General features: G+C 45.4%; 1 protein-coding gene across 2 annotated transcripts in view; it reads right to left on the bottom strand.

Moving 5' to 3' along the window:
* The window catches only part of JAG2 (jagged canonical Notch ligand 2), a 294,764-nt gene that overhangs the window by 30,675 nt on the left and 241,462 nt on the right, over positions 1 to 22,627 (bottom strand). For both annotated transcript variants that reach the window (XM_085626226.1, XM_085626227.1), the window contains 2 exons: positions 7,830 to 7,943; positions 7,527 to 7,642 (listed from right to left, as the gene is read on the bottom strand). In XM_085626226.1, coding sequence (XP_085482352.1) covers positions 7,527 to 7,642; positions 7,830 to 7,943 — 230 coding nt within the window. The remainder of the gene's footprint in view (positions 1 to 7,526; positions 7,643 to 7,829; positions 7,944 to 22,627) is intronic.

Below are 22,627 nucleotides of genomic sequence, written 5' to 3'. Positions count from 1 at the left end.
CTGTCGTGATTGTCCTGTCCGGCGTCACCGACAGAAATGATGTGCCTTCTGTCAAGTTGGCTGGAATTGTCCACCATGCGAGAGCAGACCTCATTTGATCTGTGACACATACCATGTCGTGAAAAGATCCCGTTACTTGACGCCACTGAGCATCCAGTGCTTCCTGAATAGGACGTGTTCTCAGCCTGCAATGAGGAATCAAGGCAATGGACGATGACGCCATCCCCAGAAACGATTTTAACAGTCTCACAGAAACTGACTCTTTTGACCTGATCAAAGTGACCAGTCGCAGTATCTTCTGTAGACGCTCCTGGGAGAGAAACGCTTTTGCTGATACCGTCTCCAGAGTTGCTCCCAGAAAATCCCTTTTTTGTGAAGGGTGAATTTGGCATTTACGGATAGACCTAATGAGCGAAACACGTCCTGGCATAGAAGCGTGTGTTGTCGCAGGTGAGTGCTTGACTGGGATTTCAGGAGAAAATCGTCGATATGGAAATATTTGCACTCCATGGAGTCGCAGAAACGCTGTCACTGGGGCTAGTACCTTCGTGAACACTCGAGGGGCCGAGCGCAGACCAAACGGTAACACTTTGAATTGGAAATCGTGTTGACCCACTCGAAAACGCAGGAACTTCCGATGCCGCTGTAATATAGGGATATGAAAATAGGCATCCTGGAGATCTATCGTTGCCATGAAATCTTCCTGCGAGAGTAAACGCAAGATCTCTACTAGCGTCATCATACGAAAGGACTGGCTCTTTAGATATTTGTTTAGTGCCCTCAGATCGAGGATGGGCCTCCACTCTCCGTTCTTCTTTGTGATCAGGAAGAACCGGGAATAAAATCCTTTTCCCCTTTGAGATACTGGCACTGATTCTATAGCTCCTTTTTGCTTTAGAAGTCGAACTTGATGTAAAAGTTCTTTGATGTGAGTTGGTGGTGGTCCAGAAGGTGGTGTGGGCGGAAGGAATTTGGTGAATTCTAAAGCGTGTCCTTTTTTCACAATGTCCAAAACCCAACGGTCCTTTGTGATGGAGGACCATTGAGAAAAGAACAGAGAGATTCGACCTCCAACCTTGTCTTTCCGGTAAGAGTCACTGTCTCTTTGACCCGTTTCCTCTGTATGAGGATTTTCCTCTATACGACTTGGTGGCCTGCTGTCGTGATGACTGCTGGTGCTGGCCATACGAATATCGGTTGGATCCTTGATTATAGGGTCTGTACTGATTATTACCCCTTCGAAAATTTGAGGAGGTGCCACGTCCGCGTGCACCACGAAAATGTTGTCTTTGAAATTGTAGATTTCCTAAAGATCTAGCAGTCTCAGTATCTTTCTTTATGGACTGGAGTGCTTCATCGACGTGACTACCAAATAACGCCTCTCCGTCATAAGCCATGTTTAGGATCATGGACTGTACCTCCTGACGAAAGGATGTTGATTTTAACCATCCTTGCCTGCGCAGAACAGCCGCTCCGGCAAGCTGACGGAAACCCGTGCATGCGATGTCCACTGCACAATCAATTATTTCCGCAGATGTTGCTTCTCCCTCTTGGAGCAACTTCATTGCTTCAACCTTAGATGGCTCTGGCAATTCTTGAACCAAATCTGAAATGTCAGCCCACACTTGTCGGTCATAGCGACCCAAGATGGCCAAGGCATTAGCCGCTCTAACCACAGTAGAAGCCATTGAAGAAAACTTACGCCCTATGGCATCCATTCGACGTCCGTCACGATCTGGTGGCGCGGTGATAGTAGACGCAGGATTTTTCACCCTACGTTGCGCTGCCTGCGTAACGACTGACTCAGGTCTAGCCTGACCCGTGAGGCATGCTGGGGTTCCTAGTGGTGCCTTATACTTCTTTTCTAGTCGAGACACCTGTGCTGGCAAGGTATTTGGTGTCTTCATCAACTTCTTGCCTTCTTCCCAAATAAATTCTACAATGGAAATAGTATGAGTTTGTTTAAAAGGTTGACTCTTGAAATCATAAAGGAAACAATCTTCCTCTCTGCGCTCCGTTGTGAGTTTAAAACGGTGTGCCGCCCTTTCCATTAGTTGGTGAAAATTCGCTATGTCCACTGGAGGTGAATCACCAGATACTATCTGAGAAGGGGATGGTGTCTGTGCCTGGTAATCGTCCCACTCCGCCATATCATCATCGTCGTTATCAACATCCCCATCATCATCTGGGATTTCACCCTCTTACGTTTCTCGAGGGGCTTCCTCCACAGGCTCCGAGTGAGGTAACAATCTCTCTGGAACCTGTCTTGGTGGTGCAGACGGTATCAAAATTAAAGGATTTCCAATTGGTAACGGCGGTATATTAGTCGGAACCACAGGAGTTGACGGTACCTCAGACCGTTGTGGAGATAGAGGAAAACGTTGGTTATAATCGTCCAACATGTGTTGGAGATTAGTTATGAGCGACAATGGCAGAGTCGCCATTGTATGCCTCGCAGGGACCTGCTGAACGTAATTTGGATCCTCATCCTCACTACTGTCGTCCTGGCATTTAATTATTAAGTCGGATGGGCTTTGCGCCGTTCCAAAAGACTCCGGTAAACCTTCAGACTCCTGATCCGAATCCGTTGCAAACAATGGTGATGGAAGCTGCGCATCCCCTACAGGAATAATCTCTTCTTGCCTATCTAGGCTAGTACTAGGTGGCAATGGCATCAAGGGAACCCCAGTGAAAGATGAAACCGGCGTTGAAGTCGCGGGGGGTATTTGCTCCCTCATTGACCTCTGGGCAGATGATATTCTGTTCACCCTTATCTTAATGCATGAACCTGCCGTCGACTGCTGCATGGTATGCACTGCGGACATCTTCGGGGAGGGCCTCGTAGACGGAGCTATCATCGATGGAACGATGGTCAACGGAACAGTCGTCGACGAAATTTTTGCCAATGAACTCGACGTCGACGGAGCTGTCGTCGACGGAGCCGTCGTCGACGAAGCCTTCGTCGACGAGGCCGCCGCCGACGGCGGAGCCACCGCCGACGGAGCCACCGCCGACGGAGCCACCGTCGACGGAATCTTCTTCTTCGTCGACGGAGTGGACGCCGACAAGCTCGACGACGGAGTCGATTTCACACTCTTCGTCGACGACACAGTTATCGTCGACGGGACCTTTGCCTTCTTCGTCGACGACGATGTAATGGGCAATATAGAAGTTACCGACCTTGAGGTACTGATGGTTACCGTCGACGAGGATAACGAAGACGCAGCTGATGTCGTCGTCAGAGTCACCGTCGACGACCCGGACACTGCAGATCTCGTCGTCGGTAGAATCGTCGACGAGGCGGGCAGTCTTTTTCCTGAGGACTGGGAAGTAGACGCCTCAACAGCCTGAGAACTATGTCCCGAAGGCGACAAAACAGTAGGTGAGACAGCAGATGTGACAGCTGTCAGAGTCAAAGACAGTTTCTTTTTCTTCAGGAAAGGAGATGGTAACTCCTGCACACTACTGCGCTTAGAGGCTGTCTGAGAGCGGCCAGAAAGAAGACTTTCCATATCAGAAACTGGGTCGTCTTTATCCTTCAGTCTCTGTAACCATATTAAAAGACGGCCTTCTCTGTCTTTCAAAGTCTTTGTAGAAAAGGTTCTACAAAATTTACATTTTGCCACTTCATGATCTGGGTACAAACAGTAAATACACTTACTGTGTGGGTCCTCAGAAAATAAACGCAGCTTTCCACACGAAGAACAAGGTCTAAACAAAGATTTCTTACTTGAAGACATTCTGACTGACAAAAACTGAGCAGAGCTCAGGGAGACTCCCTGTCACACGTTCTTTTCTCTCTCTCCATGTATCCCTATGGAGTTTTTCATACAAGTGCTTCTTGGTGTTTCTACACCTATATAGCTCTATTTATGGTATTATTATATATATTATTTATGTATATTATGGCTATATATATATATATATATATATATATATATATATATATATATATATATATTGCTATTTTATTTACCGTGGGACTCCCACTCCGACGACGGGGAATATTCAAGCATGTGAATCTATGAAAGACACCCCAATACTGGAGAACTACTGGTGCGTGTGTGTACAATGGCCACTCCGCAGTAGCAGGGGCCTGTGGTAGCCATCTTATTAGGAGAGAGCCCCTGCACCTCAGCACTGTTTGGCAGTGGTAAGGTGCCCAGAGGCCTAGGTCCAACAAAAAGATGGTGGCAAAAATGAGGCGAAAAGGGAAAAAAACGGGGTAAGACCACCCTAGGGCTGACAGGTCTAACAGTGCCAGCCAAGCAGGGTCGAGCAGGGAATCAGAGGCAGTTTAGTGGGGGCAGTGTTACCATATAGAAGGTTAAAGGTCCCATGATTTTTCAGTTTTCAGAGTTCTGTCACAATGGATGGGTCATTACAGTCTGCAAAAAATCAGTCAGTGATAGGGAGGAAGTGGCTAGCCCAGTAATATAAGTGGAGGCCTGAGAACCTCAGTCTGCTATCATATGGATGCGGCACACATTTGCTTAAGGAGATTCGCGGCTGGCCTTTAGCCAAAATAAAGCGTACCTATTCAGACAGTAGTGTACAGAAGAAGGGATAGGGTATGGGTAGTTTTGTAAGGTGCCGATCTCTGCAACGAGACCATCTTTAACAACGCTCCCCAGGCCCAGTAAGCCATATCCCTCTTGGCCCCAGTTACAAGTGGTGTGATATTGTTGTCCCAGGCCTGCTGTTGGGAGAAAGTGATCTGTATCCCCAAGTATTGCAAAAGACCAATACCATTGGAAAGGGATCATTGCTCAGATCTCGTACTGTCAGCTCCGAAGGGTGATATAGGTGGACTTAGTCCAGTTCACTATGAGGCCCAAGGCATCGGTGTAGACCTACAGCATTTGCAGGAGGTGGAGGACCGAGGTTTCAGGTTCGCCCAGGTAGGCAAGCAGGTCGTCTGAATAGAGCGCGACTGGTCCTCCCATCTGTCTAACCAACAGAATCCAGAAAGTTGCATATTGCGGCAGATCCATTCCACCATAGGCTCAATGGCGAGCGTGAATAAGAGGGGTGAGAAAGAGGGCAGCCCAATCTGATACCTCGCACCACGGAGATAGACTGGGAAGTCATCCCGTTTACACGGACCTCCGTCCAAGATCCTGCGTAGAGTGCACGGACCCAGCGGCAGAAGTAGGGGTCAAAGCTCATCTGTTTCAGCAAGCTGAACAATTATTGCCAGAGAACCGAGTCGAAAGCCTTCTCGAAGTCTATCAAGATGAGGGCTCAACGGTGTACAGGCAATGCAATTACATAATGCACCTGTCAGAGGCAGTGTTGTGTGCTGCGTTCCTGCATGAACCCTTTTTGGTCTGGGTGGACACGGGAGGAAACGACTTTCACCAATTGTTTTTCCAATACTTCGGCAAGAATATTGGATTCCATATTTTATGATGACGATAGGTCTATAGGACCTGTAGTCCTGCAGGGTTTTTCGCGGTTTGAGGATAACCGAGATAGTGCCCCCCCCCTGAGATTGCGGGGGAGTTTGCCCCTTCGCTGCATTTCCTCATACATTACGAGCAAGGGAGTAGTCAGGAGGAAGCCATATTTCTTATATATTTCCAGTGGGAAGCAGTTAGGCCCTGGGGATTTCCCAGTGGCGAATGCTTGAATGGCCACCAGTATTTAGGCTTCTGTGATGGGTTCCTCCAGTTGTCGTGTGTCTGCATCGGGCAGATGTGGGAGGAGCAAATCCTCCACCACAGGATTAATGCTCTTAGCCTCAAGTATCGGGCCGTTAGAGTAGAGGCGGGTGAAGAAGCTGGCAAATTCTTGCGCGGTTGAGTGTGGGTCCAACACCTCTCGATCAATCTTTGTCACCAAGGAGAGGGCCAGCCGGAGGGCCAAGTCCCTGATTGCCAGCTAACAGAGAAGCTTCCTAGCCTTATTCACCATTTTGTAGATCCGGAATTGTGAGGCAAGGTGTGCGAAAGATGTAATGTCCAGCTATTTCTGGCGAGGCGCCAGCCTCTTGAGGTCTGCAGCGTGTTCAGCCGGGAGATAGGAAATGCATCATAGGTCTCCTCAGTCGAGCGCAGTTCCTGTTCTAGGGACAAGAACTCACTGAATCAACGGGAACGGCCAGCCGTCTGGTAGGATATTATCTGGTCACGAAGGGTTGCCTTAGGGCCTCCCACAAGGTAGTGGGAGGGGAGAGGGGGGGGGGGGGGGGGGAGTCAAAAGAGTGTGCTTTAATGTCTAGGTAGTCAGAGTTGTGTCCAGAGAAGTCTTCAAAGCCATAGTCTGTTAGCCACCATGCACTGAGGCGCTGGAGGCTTATTTCCTGGTGCCTAGAGGAGCTGAGGACCAGGGTGACTGGAGCATGGTCTCTCAGTATACGGGGAGGATGCGAGTGCCAATCAGTCTTGTTGAATCAGTGCAAGGTATGAAAAGATAATCAGGCCTGGTTAAGGATTCATTTGAGTGTGAATAAAGTGTAATCCTTAGTCTGATTGAGCCAGCGCCAGGTGTTGGAAAGGGCCAGAGATGAGGCCCAGGCTGCTAAGTCTTACGTGTGGCATGCAGAGGGATTCCTTGAATCCAGGTGGGGTCAATCACAGAGTTAAAGTCACGCCCCAGGAGAGTGGGGTCAGGGAGGGATTGAAGGAGTAGGGGTGCAAGTGTCTGCAGCGTAGGGGGCACCAACGTGGGAAGGGCATAGATGGTGGCAATTGTCAAATGGAGGCCCTTCATGTCACCCTTCACCAGAACAAAGCGACCAAGAGCAACACAATAGGATCGCATGACAAGCAGGGGAAGACGCTTGTGTAAGAGGATGGCATTGCCCCGGAAACTGGTCGAATAGCCGGCATGGTAAACTCCAGTGTAACCCCTTCGCTGCAGAACTGGGCAGTGATTACTGAGCAAATGTGGTTCTGCAGGAGAACTACCATAGGGGATTGGCGTTTAAGTACTGAAATACAGTCTGGCACTTGATTTTACAATTAAAGCAGTTGACATCTGAGGAAAGGGCTGTAAGCAATGTAGCATAATCTGTCATTGGGGATGATTCTAAAGGAGCAGACAAGAAAGAGTGGGTGAAGAGTGCAGCAAATAACAGAAATAAGAAACAGTAAAAAGCAAAACCAGGAACACCCCAACAGAATCCCCCCCACACAAAATTATGTCACCCCAAAACACAACTTAGAACTAGGTGGAGAACAAATCCACAAAAGCCAAAGTCGGGGGGGGGGGGACGTTTAGGAGGGTGGATGTCACCGCAGGACCCCACCAGCACCGAGGATTTCTGCCTCCTCGTCGAGAAGGTTGGGAGCTCGGCACGGAGCGCCCACCATCTTGTCCAGGTTGGCCACGTCCCCTCGAGAAAATCAATTTTGAGTAGATACAATAGAACACTGATAAAAACCTGCATTTTTCGCAACTATGCAAGACTAACAAAAATGACACTGTAAAGCTTTCTAATCATTAAAAGCTGTAATGGGCGCAAACCCGTGACTTCTTCCAACGATAAAAGGGCTAAAAAGAAATTGTTTTCAAAGCCATACCATAGTGCATTCAACAAGGCCGTCCGAACAGTGGCAGGTGTTGCATTCTTGTTCCCATCTGCTTCCATGAGGAAACTGTATTCCGTTCAGCCAACAGAGTTTTCCGAAACCAATCACTTAACAGAATAAAAGAACATACACGATCAGTTTCGAACCAAAAACCTTATGTGGACCAAAAAAAATTCAAATCCAATGCCGAGCCATGTATCTTTAAAACATCATAAGAGAATTTTAAATGGAGCAGTTTTGATAAAATACTTTGATAAAGATGCAAGGGAAGACTCCTTTCTTTTACAATATTACCTTCTTGGCATCTAGGCCCAGCTCTTCCCGGAGGACACAAACACCTGAACCCGTTGATCTGATCTACACACGTGGACAGGTACGCACATGGGGAGGACTGACATTCATCTATGTCTGGAATGACAAAAAAGAAAACCGATGAAGTTCATGAAGGCGCGTGTAACATGCAAGTTACTCCGTTGGGAAAGACTCGTTTACAGTGCAAGCTGAAACAACCGCCCCCTCGTCCTTCACAAGGCTTAGCCTCCATGTATTCTGCTTGGGGGAATCGTGCAGTGCACTTCATTCAATGTACGCGCATCCTCTTCATCCATCCCTTGGCCTAAAGCAGCTTCCAGCCCCAACCGTGACCAGAGATGCCCATCACGCCACCAGTGTTGTAAACAATGTTCAAGCTCTGCGGTAATTACACCCTTCACAAATTCATGACGTGAAAGGGCCGTACACGGGGGTTTCAAACGTATTAGTAATCACATTAGAGAAAACTGCATGATTATCCTGGTCCCTAAACGAGATGAATATTTGGGTATGCAACCCAACGAGAAATAGCAGAAATTAAAAAAGAAAAAGCTCTTCCATCATTCGCTAAAGACAGAATCGTTTTAATAAGTCAACAAATACTTGATGCACCCTGCACTGTAAACGTCGTGTTTAAAAATACACTGTCTATGTGAGAGCAGCTGGCAGCAGGAGACACAAGATCTGAAATGTGCTTAATGGATACTCAACGCTAATAAGAAAACGAGCGTTAGAAATGCAAAAGGGCTCGCATTTGTTCGAGTTGGAGCTATTGGTATTGTAAATGCCAGTGACACAAACGCACACACAGGCATGCGCACATTCGGAAACACAACCAGCCGCATACACACACACACACACACGCAAATACAGAAGCATGCATACATACACACACGCATGCAGGTACAAGCACATACATAAAAACACAGACAAACACGGACACACAAGCACATTAAGCAAGTATGCATATACAGTATACCAAAGGGAGACATCTACACACTCACATGCATACACATATACAAGCACACACACGCAGGCACTCCTACATCCCTGCACACATGTGCACACTCAGACACACACATGTATGCAGGCATGGTTTGTCGGGGCATGATACGACACCGGACCAACTGTTGAGTCTGTATTTACAGCGGAGCTCTGCGGCTACCTTTCATTTTTGAAGCAAATCACAGATCAGTTTCAGGGTGTATGTGGCCTTTCCTTATACACTTTAGGGTCTGTGGAAGATGAGTTGAAGACAGCAAGCTTGCAGCCCTCTTGATGCCAGCAGGCCTGGATTGTCCTGGCAGTGGCTTTGCCATCTTGCTTAAGCATGGATATATATATCAATGTTGTTAAGAGATGCCTCGTCAATGAATGGGCTTTCTCTGAGGACTCCCAGCCCCAGCATGCATCTGCCTGGTTGGTTTAAGCGCAAGACACCTGAACATCAGTGGGCTGAGGAGGGGCAAGAGACCACCTGACTGAGAGTGGCCACAATATTCATATCTTTGCGTTTGGCCACCCTGGGAGAATAAGGAGCCATCGAAACCGGCACTGATGAAGCCATCTGAAGGCTGAAACGTGTCTGCCTCAGCGTTTCATGCAGTAGCGGTCCGTGGAGGGAGTTCGGTGGGGCAGAGAGGCGGGGCGGGGAAATATAAGGAGTACTTATTGGGAAGGAGGTTGAGGAGTTTATGTTAGCATTCACTAATATCTTGTCATATTTCGGGAGGTTCAGGAATTGTCAGCTTCATATCAAGAACACAGAGTTGATTATACCAGGGGTGAGGTATTTATAACGCTTACTGCCCGAGATAAATTAACTTCTGTGCGGCGCAAGAAGATTTAAGGTCTATTTTGTCCAAAGGACAACTAAAAATTGAAAGACAATCAATGGAAAGAGCTGTGGAACGTTACTGTTCTCAAGCAATCGGGATGGAGTTGCATTCACGCCGGTCATGCTGTCAGGTGGTAGCTGACTACAAAAGGGCCTTTATAGCCTGTCCTATGCGCCTAACTCGCTGGTCCTTTCATCAATCCCCTCAGGCTCCTACCCTAAATTATTTTTTTCCCCACTGAGTGATTTTCAATGATCCGGACACGGTGTACGATTATTAGTAGTGCTGAAGTGTGGACAGGCCCAAGTGTCTTTACAAGGTGACTGGAAAGGCACCACTGCAAGACCGGAAATATCACCTAAATTCCTTTGCAAGCACATTTTGTCTTTTACAGGGCTGACAAAAATAAAATCGCAAACTGGTGGTCCATAAAACCAGCCGGAAGCGGAGGCCTTTAATGCCGCTCATTTTAGATCAAATTAATACTCCGTTCGGACAGCAGAGTAGGAATCTACTGTAAGTATGTCAAGCCATCACTTTTAAACTGTGCTCTTTGGTGGTATGCCGTGGTAATGCAGCTTTTTAAATTGGTGTAAGTTGCCATTTGTCATTCTTTCTGTGAAACAGAGGCTGTGCAGGAAGAAGTTTTGAGTTCTAGAAGACATAACATATTTACCTCTCAGAAATCAACTATGTCCAAGCTCCTGGGGAGTGATGTGGATAACCACCCCTCCCCCCATCTCAACCAGCATTAAAAAATGTAAAAGATCCTATCTTTGGTTACCTCAATTAGATGTGCCTTGCATTTCTAGCAAGGACTGTGATTAGATGCATAGACATGGACAGTGGAAAGTGTGCTGATCTTCAGGCCAGTGTTTGCCCGAACTGTATTGAAACACAGCTGGCGATATTAGGAGATAACTTGGCACCCGTCTATGATACCCCCAGTTGTGCTTAGAAACATCAGGCACGTCTCCATGTTTTTGATTCTACCTTTGTTTCTTCTGGTCTGTGCATGTCCCAATATTTTCAGTGATGTGCACCCGACTTCATCATTGGACAACCTCTCACAACAGCATGGAAGATGCCATAAAGGGGATTGTGGCTAATTTTGCTAGACACCATTCCACGCCAAGAGCAGCGATAGATAAATATCATCGGATTAAAGGAAATAAATATAATATCAGAACTGAAAATACTGTTCTACGACCAGAGGCTACAATTACGTCGATCTACTCTGCGCTACGAAGGCATAACAATTTGTACAACTTTGCTATGGTAAATAACACAAGGTTTTTAACAGCTCGGCTCCGCATCCCCAACACTCTGTGTTGGGGATGTTCAACATAACTCTGGAAGAGGAAAATCCATACCAGAATTTTATGACCATCAGGTAAATAAAATGTATATGCAAGTGATCTCATTATAACTCATTTGCATTGCCCGTGATTATCTGGAAAGTCTGGTATTGATCCTGACCTGTCTTCATGGACTTCTCTGTCACAACTCCTTTGGAACCCTTCTCCTAGCTCCTTATATGGTAATTTTCTTAACATTTGTTTGTAGAATGGCTCTTTCTTAGACTGGAACATGTGTGGCTTCTTCCGTGCTTTTTTGATAACCTGCTGATTTCTTGCAGGCCACTGCCTATGCTCCAGTTATTTCCAAGTTAGGAACACGATAGCGACTTTTCAGAATCACACAGTCAATGCATGTTAGGCTCTGCCTGACACATGAATAACTTTTCCCATGTTATGGTTTGTGATTTCCTGCCTGTCAGTAACACTTGCGATTCCTCAATACAAACAATCTGACTGCCTTTGTTCAAAATCGGATAAGGAACTGGGCATGGCTGACTAATGTCTCTAGTGGGCAGGGCGAGATGTCTCAAACAAAACTATACTCCACGAAAAAACAGAAGTGCATTGATCCGGGGATGATATTTTGCTCAGAGGTATCTGCAAGGCGGCTGTGTTTGTTTACATGGTATAGGGGAGGAAGGAGTTAAAGTTCACTGTTCAGTGCTGTTTTAGAGCCATGTTTTTAGGTCTCGCGACCTGCGTTGCACTACGCAACAGTGCTCGCGCAGGCGAGAGTGCTTTTGTCCGGGGGTTCAGAAATCGACCCTGGAATCGCACACGCTTGTGCGTGTGCGATTCCTTTTCGGCTCCCCCATTGGCCTTTGCGTGCGTCTTCTTCTAAAAGACTGGACGCAACAGGCCAGAGGCGCGCGCGTAGCTCCTCCCATGGCCTATAGGTGTCTATTACGCGCACCAAGCGCGTAATAGACAACAATAGGCCGTGGGAGGAGCTGTGATCGTGCCGAGACACTGGGATGACACGTGCGCCACTTTTCTTATTTTGTCTGTCTTCCACGTCTTGGTCTCGGATTTCCGTCTTCTGCAGCCCACACACTCGGCGCTCACGTTCTAAAACTGCACTGTCTTCCCTTCCACCTTGTCCCCAATTCTAGTTTATCCTACACCCTTTTACATCATTGTGTATGTGCCCTTGGGCCTTTTCACCGAGGGTCACTGACCGGCGCAAAGGCATGTTTTGCGCCGCCGTCTAGCCCGCACGCTTTAAACGTGTGCATTTTCCTCTGCTCTGCCTTGACATCTTACCTACGTTTGGGCCGTTCTTCGATTCAGGCTGAAAGAAAGGTGGAAAACGGCTCGGGCCACCTGGACTTGGGTGATGGGGGGCGGGCCGCAACCCAGAGGATTTATTTTCCCGGTGTTTCCCTCAACTGTCGATGCCTCCGGAAGTGCCTCTGGAAACACCGGTCATTTCCGTGTCTGCACCGCGGAATTTCACTTCGCGGCAGATACAAACGGTTCAAAAACAGAACCATTAGACTTGGGGACACCGGGTTCCCTTTTTTCACCCCCACACCAACAAAAGGAGAAAAGGGACGTAAGCGCGGCGGTCTGCAACGGATGGTGTTTCGCGGCAAAGGCACTTGTGTTTTGGACCAACTGTGCCATTATCTGCCAACCATTTCTCAGGGTTTTGCACAGGTTTGGAAAAAAATTTCCCAGTTTTCCGGCCACGAACGATGCCATCTATTTCCAGAACCTCGGGTAGAAAAGAACATTTATCCCTTAAACAGAAAATAAAAAATGGTGTGAAGTAATTTACATGCTAATAGACCCGATTCCGGCTGGAGACTCCCATTTTAAGAAGGCAAAGTAGCTTTATTTTATCTGTCTTCCGCCTGAAATTGCCTCTGCTTCAGTGGTAGTCAATGGGGAACATTAATTCCCCCGATTTATATTTTGAAAATCCTCCACCTTCCTGTTCTAGAAAGGTTGGCATGTATGACATTAATGACGTGAATGAACGTTGCTTGTTTACAGAAAGCAAGCAGCAACTGTCCCACCGACGGTCGTAAAATGTTGAATACATCACAAGCACTTCTAGGTGCGCATACACTTTAACAGACTCCAAAGGCTGATAACACACAGAGAAGGCTGGCGCGTCCTCGGGTACCTGGGGACGCAACAGTTGACAAACAGATAATGAGAATGCTGGTTTATGTAATAACTTTCACACCACACGACACCAAGGGCACATTTTCAAGTTGCTAACTTTACTTTACTAGTTACTGCACTCTGATGGTTTACAATAATTGGTACCATTAACGAGCATCCAAACTGGAAGTAGCAGAACATATTCGATTTTTATTATAAAGGACTGATATGGCACAAATTTACAATTCTAGCGGTAACGAGGTCCTTTATTTCATGTCTACATTACACATATATTTACAATGGAGATGAAGTGACCGCCAGGTTCCGAGGCTTAAGACTTAGCCCTGGACCACACCTGTGCCTCATTTATTCCTCAAAGCACACACAACCACACACACAACTACACTCACACACAACCACACACACAAAACCACACACATCTCATTATCCATTACTACCTTTTTGGAAGAAGATGTTGCACTCAAATGATGTACTTGACGATCGTTTAATTAATTCCCCCTTCCCTTATTTTATTCCCTTGAGATTAAATGTAAAGAAAATTGTTGTTTGTGCATTGTAAAGTGCATTAACCCCATTTCACAGGTAGAGTGACACTACATAAAATGTCAAATTAAAAAAAATTGCACTGGCTGACTACTACTAGTTTTTCGCTCCCCAAACGCCACAAGCAGCCTGGTCTTCATGTGATTTACAGAAAGGTAATTCCCCAAAGTGCAGCAGGATCTCTGTCTGGAATCACCTCACTGTCCTTTAAATTTAAGACCCCTTTCCCACCAATCCTTTTTGGTGAAATGTTCTTTTCTCTCTTGGTTGTGCAATGCAACATAAATACACACCTTTCACTCAAGTTCGTGCTATATAAAAAAAAAAAAAAAAAAAAAAGAATTGCAATGCAATGGGTCTCACATTACTGAATCTTTGAGCTGCTATTGGTGTTGCATTATTATTAGCAATGCCAACAGCTCAAACTTTAATAATGCAAGACCTATTGCATTGAAAATGCTTGTTACTTTTTGAAGATGTTGATAAGGAGGAATGCGAACATAACATACAGCAAATCTCTGCCAACAACATGGCAACCATCAATCAGCATATGATGAACCCCTAAACCTTTAGTGCAGCCTAGCCCATCCATTATTTGTTAGATTGAGTTGATGGTCAGTCTGCACCAGGCAGAGAGGGACTTAGTGTGACCCTTCCCCATATCTTCATCCACATTCAGGCGAGCCAGTCCACCCTCACAACAGAACGACTTTGTCGTCCCTCATTGCAGGCAGGAGGTTAGGCCTGCTGGAGGTACTTATTGCTTTTCAAAATGTGCATTGTGTATGTCTGCAGGGTATGTGTGCATCTACAGAATCTTCGTATGTGAAGGGTATGTGCTTGTTAACAGTGTGCTAATGTAAAATGTGTGTGTTTCTGCACTGGCTGTATCTCTCTGCTGGGGGTCTCACTCTGTCGATCTACTTGGCTTTTGGCGTTTGTCTACTGGTGGGATGTGTGTCTATACAGGGAGGTGTATATGCAGGGACTGCATATGCAGGAGGTGTATGCAGGGTGTGTGTAGGGTGAGTGCCTGTGCAGGAAGTGTGGGTGTATGTCTGTAGAAGTAGTTTCAGATACAGATGACAAATTCGAGGACTGCTTTTTTCATGTAGTGAATGACTTGAAGCCAAAAACATAATAAATGTGTGGAGTCATATTTTTTACCATGCTAAATTTACATGTGCTCCAGTTAACAGGCTGCCCAAAATAAACATCATGTAGTGTGTGCTTCATGTTTGCTCCTGTTTAAAGCCACACTGCCATGTCAATTACTCAACAACCCCAAATAACTGATCAATATGCATGTATGCATTGTATCATACTGCTGGGAAGCACCCCTGCATCATTCTGGGCAATGTATTAATTAAAGCACACATGAATTTGGCATTGCAGTGTGATTCTTAACAGGGGCAACATGAAACTCTAGAACGACATGATGATAATTTGGAAGCTGAGGCTGGCACTGTACCTCCATGCAGCACTCCTATTGTGATATTTGAGCAGTCTGACAGGATGATACACTGAGCCACGAATATTGTACATAGTCTTAATATCAGCATGCATCCTCCACTATTTTAATAATACCGCAAGAATCTGATGAAAGGAAGCATCTCTCCAACTGCACACTTTTTTTTTTGTTTTGACTGCAAAATGGATGGCCATGCAAATGGGATGCAACTTGCCTTGAAGGCAAGGATGTCCAAACAGCAGTACCTTAAGTCACTTATTCGAAGGCACTTACTGGTGTGCTTCAGTACTTTTTGGGTTAACAAAGATAATGTCCCTTTTCTCAGTAATAAAAATTAAGTTTTGCTTCAAGCATTTTTCGAAGCATTGCTATAGTTAGTCAGTTTTATTAAAACAAAATTTATATTATATTTTTCGTGTCAGTTAATATAATTGATTGATGGGCTAGGTGGGGCAAGGGGACATTTCTTTATAGGACAAGTAGATTTATGTTGCATTTTGTCCCTTGGTCAAGTAGATTATTATTTTTTTTAATCCACATTCGTTATATTTAGATACCTTTAAGGCATATCATTTCACATTTTAAGTTAGATGCAGATCATTCGGGTAAGATTACTAAACATCTCCTATTTGCCATTCCAATCTACAGATGCTCAGCAGAGTGAAGAAGCAGAGGGGTGATATGAGTTTCTTTGCTTTCACTCTTATCCAATTTCCCTTTCGGCTTTGACTAATTCTCCAACATATTGTACTGTGTGGACAGTAGTGGATGTGGTGAGAGGTGGGAGGCTGTATCCCTCCCGCAGGTCTCAGTGTACATGGTTAGTGCTTTGTGACATTGAGATGCTTACCAAAAATGTATATAAAATAGCAACACTTTTTTAAAGTAGCAAACAAGTTAATGCATATTAAATAAGTTAACTGCTTCTGACTTTTTATGTTGGACACAAACTACTTGTGCAAAATACTTAAAGTATGTGTATTATTCTAAGCTAGCTATCAGTACACGGGGGGCAGAGGAAGGGGGAGCACTAGAAAAAGAGAAGGCAAATGGAAAAAGGGTTATAGGACACAAAGTTCTTGGAGTGAGGTCTGTCTCCAAAGAAGACAGGGGCACAGGCATTTAAAGGAGTAATATTAGGAATTTCTCCGTTTCAAACTTTATATTATCTGCAGAAGTGCTCAATGGAATAACTGTTAGAGAAATGTCTTCTCTGCCTTAACCACCAGCTCAATAAACCTACTTCCACAAACTCAAATCCACAACCTAAATTTCTCTTCTCAGACTGACAGAGAGGGCTTCTCAGCAAACTTTCCATCTTCCATGCAAACTTGAAGTCTGCATTGATTGTCTGTTACATTAATTTAAATGCCTGTCACTCCATGGCCCTCAAGTGAGCACTTCAGAAAAAGGAATTTCAAAAATCAAAATAAAATCTATGCTGAAGTTTTCTTCCCCTTCGACAAAGACCTGTGAACACCAGAGCGTACCCTGGCTTTCTTTACTGTGCTGCAAAAGACAGGAGCAATCCATACACAATAGGAACAGAGCAGCCCAAATCGACACGCCATAGCCCCTCCGAATGGAAACACAAGCAGCCTTAGTCTTCTTTTTTAATTTCTGGGGCTTGAGTTAGAAACTTTTTCCATCAGTAGGAAATCACCTACATGAGATTCAGCTTGCATGGCAGTTTATATTCAGGGTCATCTCTGGACAGAAGACTCATTTCACCTTGTCTTGATATACTTTTCAATCGTAAATCCTTTGGGCTGTACCAATGACTGATAAAAACCACCCACAAGGCTGTCCATGAACTTCATGTGACTTTTGCACGTCTAAAACTATTACCCGCACCATGAAAGAGGCCACTGTAATACTGGTTATGAACAGGGAAGAAACAAAACGCAGATTAGACAGGCTACCCCCATAACATAAGAATTCTTGCTACATCCAGTGGTCGCTAAAATGACGAAAAGTAATATCAATGGCTTGTCAACCCACCTTGAAGAGACTAATTTTCTAGATGCCAGCAAGCTGCACTTTGTCACCTAAGCACCACTACGTTGGTTCTGATAGCTGTTCTCCATGACCTGAATCTTTAGCAAGACCAACGCCACAGAGTTGATCCTCTTTGGTCTTTCCTCAATGTTCAATACAGTGGACCATAAGATTCCAATCACCAGATTGCCCCAATAGGAATTTGTAGAACTTCACTTAAGTGGTTCTGCTATATGTTAAATGGCAGATCCCAGCATTTCTTGTTCACCTTTAAGCTCTATGCGTCATCACATTATATGTGGTGTTCGACAGGGATCATAGCTGTTAAAGTCTTTTGAATGCCCATAGCCAACCTCTTGTCCAGCTTATTAGAGCTTTCAGTTCTATTTTATATTCTTATGCCAAAGACATTGAGATTCTTTCCTGCTTCGCTCCGCTCATCATCACCATGACTTCCTACTTTGGGAAATAATCTGCAAGTGATTCATCTCTGGGACGAAAACAAGTAAAAAGAAGTCCGGCTGGTTACGGATGAGAATACAAACGGGGACTCTTCCAGCTGGCCTCAGTCATGGCCCTCCTACTTTTCCTGCCAAATGGGTGAAGTTTCCATTTTACCTTTGGTGGGGACTTTCTCCTCACCACTCATTTTACAACATTAACTTCTAGAAGCTAATACCATCTCTAGCCACATAAAAAAAAACGTTTCCTCTTTTATAACTCCTTTACTTCTGCACTTAGTAAATGAATTTATAGCCTCCATACCGGATTATGGCAATGCACTTTAGTCAGGCCTTCTACCTAATTCTGCATAAGAAACTCCAGCAAAATCAGAACCTTACCACCTGACTGCTTTGCGGCCCAAAACAATATGATCACTTAACTGAGGCCCGCAAAAAGTTGCACTGGAAGCTCGTCTCTAAGCCCACTGATTTTAAAATTTGATGCATTGTTCATTGCAGTTTTTATCCATATGGACTGCTGGTCATCAGAGAAGAATGGATTCCCTGCTCACACTTTCCAAATTTCTCCTGGCTGTTCTAAGATTTAGACCCTGCTGCTTGAAAGTCCGCACCTTCTCAGTGCTTGCCCCAAATCAGGGAACTTCATGCCTCTTCAGCTATGCCAATTATCCAAGATGCTACCTAACAAGAAAGAAATTAACACACACATATTTTCCTGGCGCCTTTCTCCCACCGTTTCTCATTAATGGGAGTACGAGTCAGGATGCCTTTAGGCGACTAAATGCACACCAGTCGAAAAAAACATAGTATATAAATCCCACCACGTTTCGGACGAGTGAGAAGCGAGCTCCTGGCATCTCTCCCCTTCCCTCTCTTAATAAGGATCAACGGGAGAGAAATTTCGCTACGATATTGCTGATAAGAAGCAGAGGAAAAATGTGCGTTGTAAAAGGATTTATAATGAAGATTTGAAAGGAAATAAAGCAGTTGAAAAACCGTTACTTTTCAACAACAGTATATGAATGCTCCGGTGATTACTCTCACCTGCGGCGCCGGTCGAGCACAGCGGGCTGCAAGTATACGGGGAAGAAATGCAGTGGAAGTAGCATTGTGGAACGGAATAAAGCTTGGAAAGTAAAGACAGGAAAAGGCTGCTACTTTGCGATAAGTCACCTGAAGGTGTTTTTGCAACTATTTTCCACTGTTGGTAGCAAGTCGAGTGCAGCGGGGATTGTTTGGGCTTGTTTTCTTCCTGCCTGTCTGCCACCACGGGACCACGGCATCCAGAACTCCTAGCGCGGACGCTACAAAAGGCAAGGCGTGCTACAAAAGGCAAGGCGCGCCCCGCGGCCCTTGGTAGCCGCCGGGACTGTTTGGGCTTGTTTGTCTTCCTGCCTGCCTGCCTCGACGGGGCCACATCATCCAGAACTCCAAGCGCGGGGAAGCGCTACAAAAGGCAAGGCAGGCCCGTCCACGCCTGTCGGAGCCCGGAGAGGGCTGGGCTGGGCCCACCCTCTTCACATCTCCAGCCATTTGAGGTACAGTTGATTTAATCTATTGCTTCACATCATAGATGGCCAAAGTAAAGGGTACGAAAGAGAAGTTGGGAGGAGGGGTCGGAGCCACTTTGGACTCTTTTCTAGTAAAAGCAGCGAGCGTCCTCTCGCATTAGATCGAGCTGACTGAAAGGCGTCTCTCTATGGAGCCGTTCCCTTCAACACAGGGCGTGCCCTCAGGCCTTGTAAATGATATTATTCCAGACACGCAATCGATACAAACGCCATTGCCCCTAAATACTCTAATCTTTACACAAGACCAACATGGGCCTTTGCTCTCTAACTCGAATACAGGGAGCACACCGAGTAGAGGTACAGAGCACCCCCCCTTGAATGGCTCATTATTGGATTCTTCACCTATTCCACCGGCTAAGCGGACCAGAGCAGGGAGAGTTGTTAGTGGAATAAAACCAAAACAACCTAAAACCACTTGTGTTCCCAAAACTAAAACTGTCCAAACAAAAGTGCAGATTACAAATTCCAAAACAACGGTAGCTCCAGTGCCCCTCAACACACCGTTGCTGCAGGCACTGCAACCAGACTTTTTCTGGGGGAACGCAATTGGCCAATGAATTTATTATGGCCAGGAGAGTGGGATGGGTGGGGGGTTCAAGAAAATCGTTTGGTGGCGATTGTGTGGTAATTAATTTTAATAATGCATACACAAGTGCTTCTCTTTTAGCTAACTCCCATAGCTTTTCCCAAAGGAACTCCCAGATACCACCCTTACCCCTGGAATTCTTTTATAATGGCCAGGGTTTAACCATGGGAGGGGAATACAGCGGTAGACAACTGAAAACGCCCTCTGGTACGAATGAGGGACCCCTTTAAAATCCTGGGATTAGTTTATATAATAGATTTGCACCCCTGTCGAACTTGGAGGAATGCGATTGACTATCTACATCACCGCCCAAACTACTAAGTAGGGCATCTACTGCAACCCTTGTAGAGGTTACCCCGTTGGGGATTCCACTGATTACACGATCCTCCAAGGAGGCCACTACAGCTGCAAATCTAGCACCCAGAGTTCATGAACATGAGCACACCATGCCAACCTGTACAACTGATATTAAGGGAACCTGGCCTAATATGATATCGTGGAACGTAGCAGGTTTAGCTTCCAAAATAGCTAATCCCGAATGGACAAATAAATTGCAATCTACGGAGGTAGCATTTTTTCAAGAGACCTGGGCTATAGATCCAATTTTATTCTCTGGTTTTCGCACCTTCCATTCCCCAGCTGTTCCATCAGTCTCTGGAAGGGCGAAGGGGGTTTACTTACTCTATTTTCAAATAATATACCCCTTCAAATCAAAGAAGTTGGTCCTAGGCATACTCACTTTCAGATCTTTGAGTTGGGTAGTAGGAAACAGGGCATCTGGACAACTGTTAGTTTTTACAATAATGAGTTTTGGAGGAACTCGAGGCAAGTGGCAGACGCACTAGCATTAGGGATTGAGAAATTGTACCATGGGAAAAATAGGGGTAGTGCAAATCTTGTATGGGTGGGGGAATTTTAATGTTCATCTTTGTAAGTGTAATGGCACTAGGGTATGTGGAGTAGAGGACTCCTACAATAACACTTCACACACAGGAGTATGGTGAGGTTTTGATAAGTTTGTTATATAAGTGGAACTTGTCCTTAATAAATGTATCGGAAGAGGGAGGGCAAGGGTCCACTTTTAGAAGGGGTACCCAAGAGTCTACTATAGACCATATTTTAGCTTCAGCACATTTACATGGGAAAGTGGTCCATAAGAGTAACCGATTCTCTTCTTATAGTGAGCACGCCATGTTATCTATTTACCTAAGTATCTTATCTGAACCTAAAGCGTACAATAAGGTTGTAGAAGGTGTGAATTTGTCTAGAAAAAACGGTTATCAGTTGAAGTGCTCACAAGCACAAAGATTAAATTTAAGCCCTGAAATTATAGCTCAAATAAAGGAGGAAGTATTAGCCAGTCTGGAAGAGAATTCGTCACCTCTATTCTTGGTCACCCAGTTTATTGATCTTTTGGAAAATAAAAATAGCACTCACATGGGTTAAGTCAGCTAATGCTACTGTCAAAATGGGGAGGTTTGATACAGCCTGCACAACAGCAAAAAAGCCCTTGTTAAAGCTCTAAACAAGCATCCTAGAGATTGCACTGTAATCTGTGCATTACGCAAAGATGATAAATTAGCGAGGAGTTCAAGGGAGAAAGATCTTAGGGCACAGGCATGGGCAGATCTCGCGGAAGCAGCTATGTCAGGCAGTAGTAAAAATTTCTGGAAAATCGTGAATGCTCCACATTTTAAAGACATCAATGATCCTACATTAAACATGCATGTAAAGTAAGAGGCATGGGTGAGGCACTTTAAAAAAATATTTGGTTTAGCAAGCCCCCCCCAACTCCACTGTTATCCTCCCCAGAGATTTTACTACAGGGAGGGTTAACTTTCCCTGTATTAGAGATAACAAAGGCCTGCACCCCAGGTAAGGCGCCTGGGCCAGATGGAGTTCCAATTGACCTCTTTCAGCAGAATTATAATATGTGGGTGCCTTTACTTACAAACATTTTTAATAGCTTCCAGATAGTAGGCCTGCCTCTCTCTTGGAACCAGAGTCTAATTGTACCCCTTTTTAAAAAAAGGTGACAGGGGATCCCCAAAGAACTATTGTTCCATATCCCTCCTTGACACTACTGCCAAACTTATAGGACGGGTACTCTTGGCCAGATTGGAAGACTGGGCCGAATCGCACAATATTTTTATGAAGGCACAATACGGGTTTCATAGAGGAATGGGGACGGTTGATCAGTGTTTAAATCTCTCCATAACTATAGGGAAATACACGAAGGCAAAAGCCGGCAAACTGTACATGGACTTCATGGACCTAACCTCGGCCTTTGACTGTGTGCCACACCCGAGGTTGTGGTCCATGATGGAGGGCATGGGTATCGATCCACCAATAATTGGTTTCATACACCAGTTGTACGCCAATGCCACTGCCTGTGTAAGGTATGGCAGGAAGGGGGGGGGGGGGAGAGGAGTGCACTCGCCTCTTTAAAATCGAAAAGGGAGTAAGACAGGGTTGTGTTTTTGCCCCGTTCCGCGGACGACGCGGTATTGATAGCCAGATCGGACTTAGCCCTACAAACGCTAATCACAGCCAACTCCACCGTTATGGCCTCCCTTGACCTACAGGTGAACAAATCGAAATCATTTATATTTGTGTCTGGAGCCGTAAGAGGTGACAAACATCCCCATTTCCAGTTGTCAGGCAAAAAAATTGAGACTGTCAACTCCTTTTCATACCTTGGAGTGCTTTTTGATAAAGACTACTCATGGTCTAATTTAGTGGCAGCAAGAACCCAGGGCATGCAAAGGAGTGTTAATGCTGTTAAAAGATTTACTAAGTTGGGAGGCAGCCCACT

Source organism: Triturus cristatus, chromosome 9, assembly GCF_964204655.1.
Source record: "Triturus cristatus chromosome 9, aTriCri1.1, whole genome shotgun sequence".
Lineage (NCBI taxonomy): Eukaryota > Metazoa > Chordata > Amphibia > Caudata > Salamandridae > Triturus > Triturus cristatus.
Note: the sequence above shows the minus strand (reverse complement) of the source record. Positions and strands in the feature narration are given on the sequence as shown.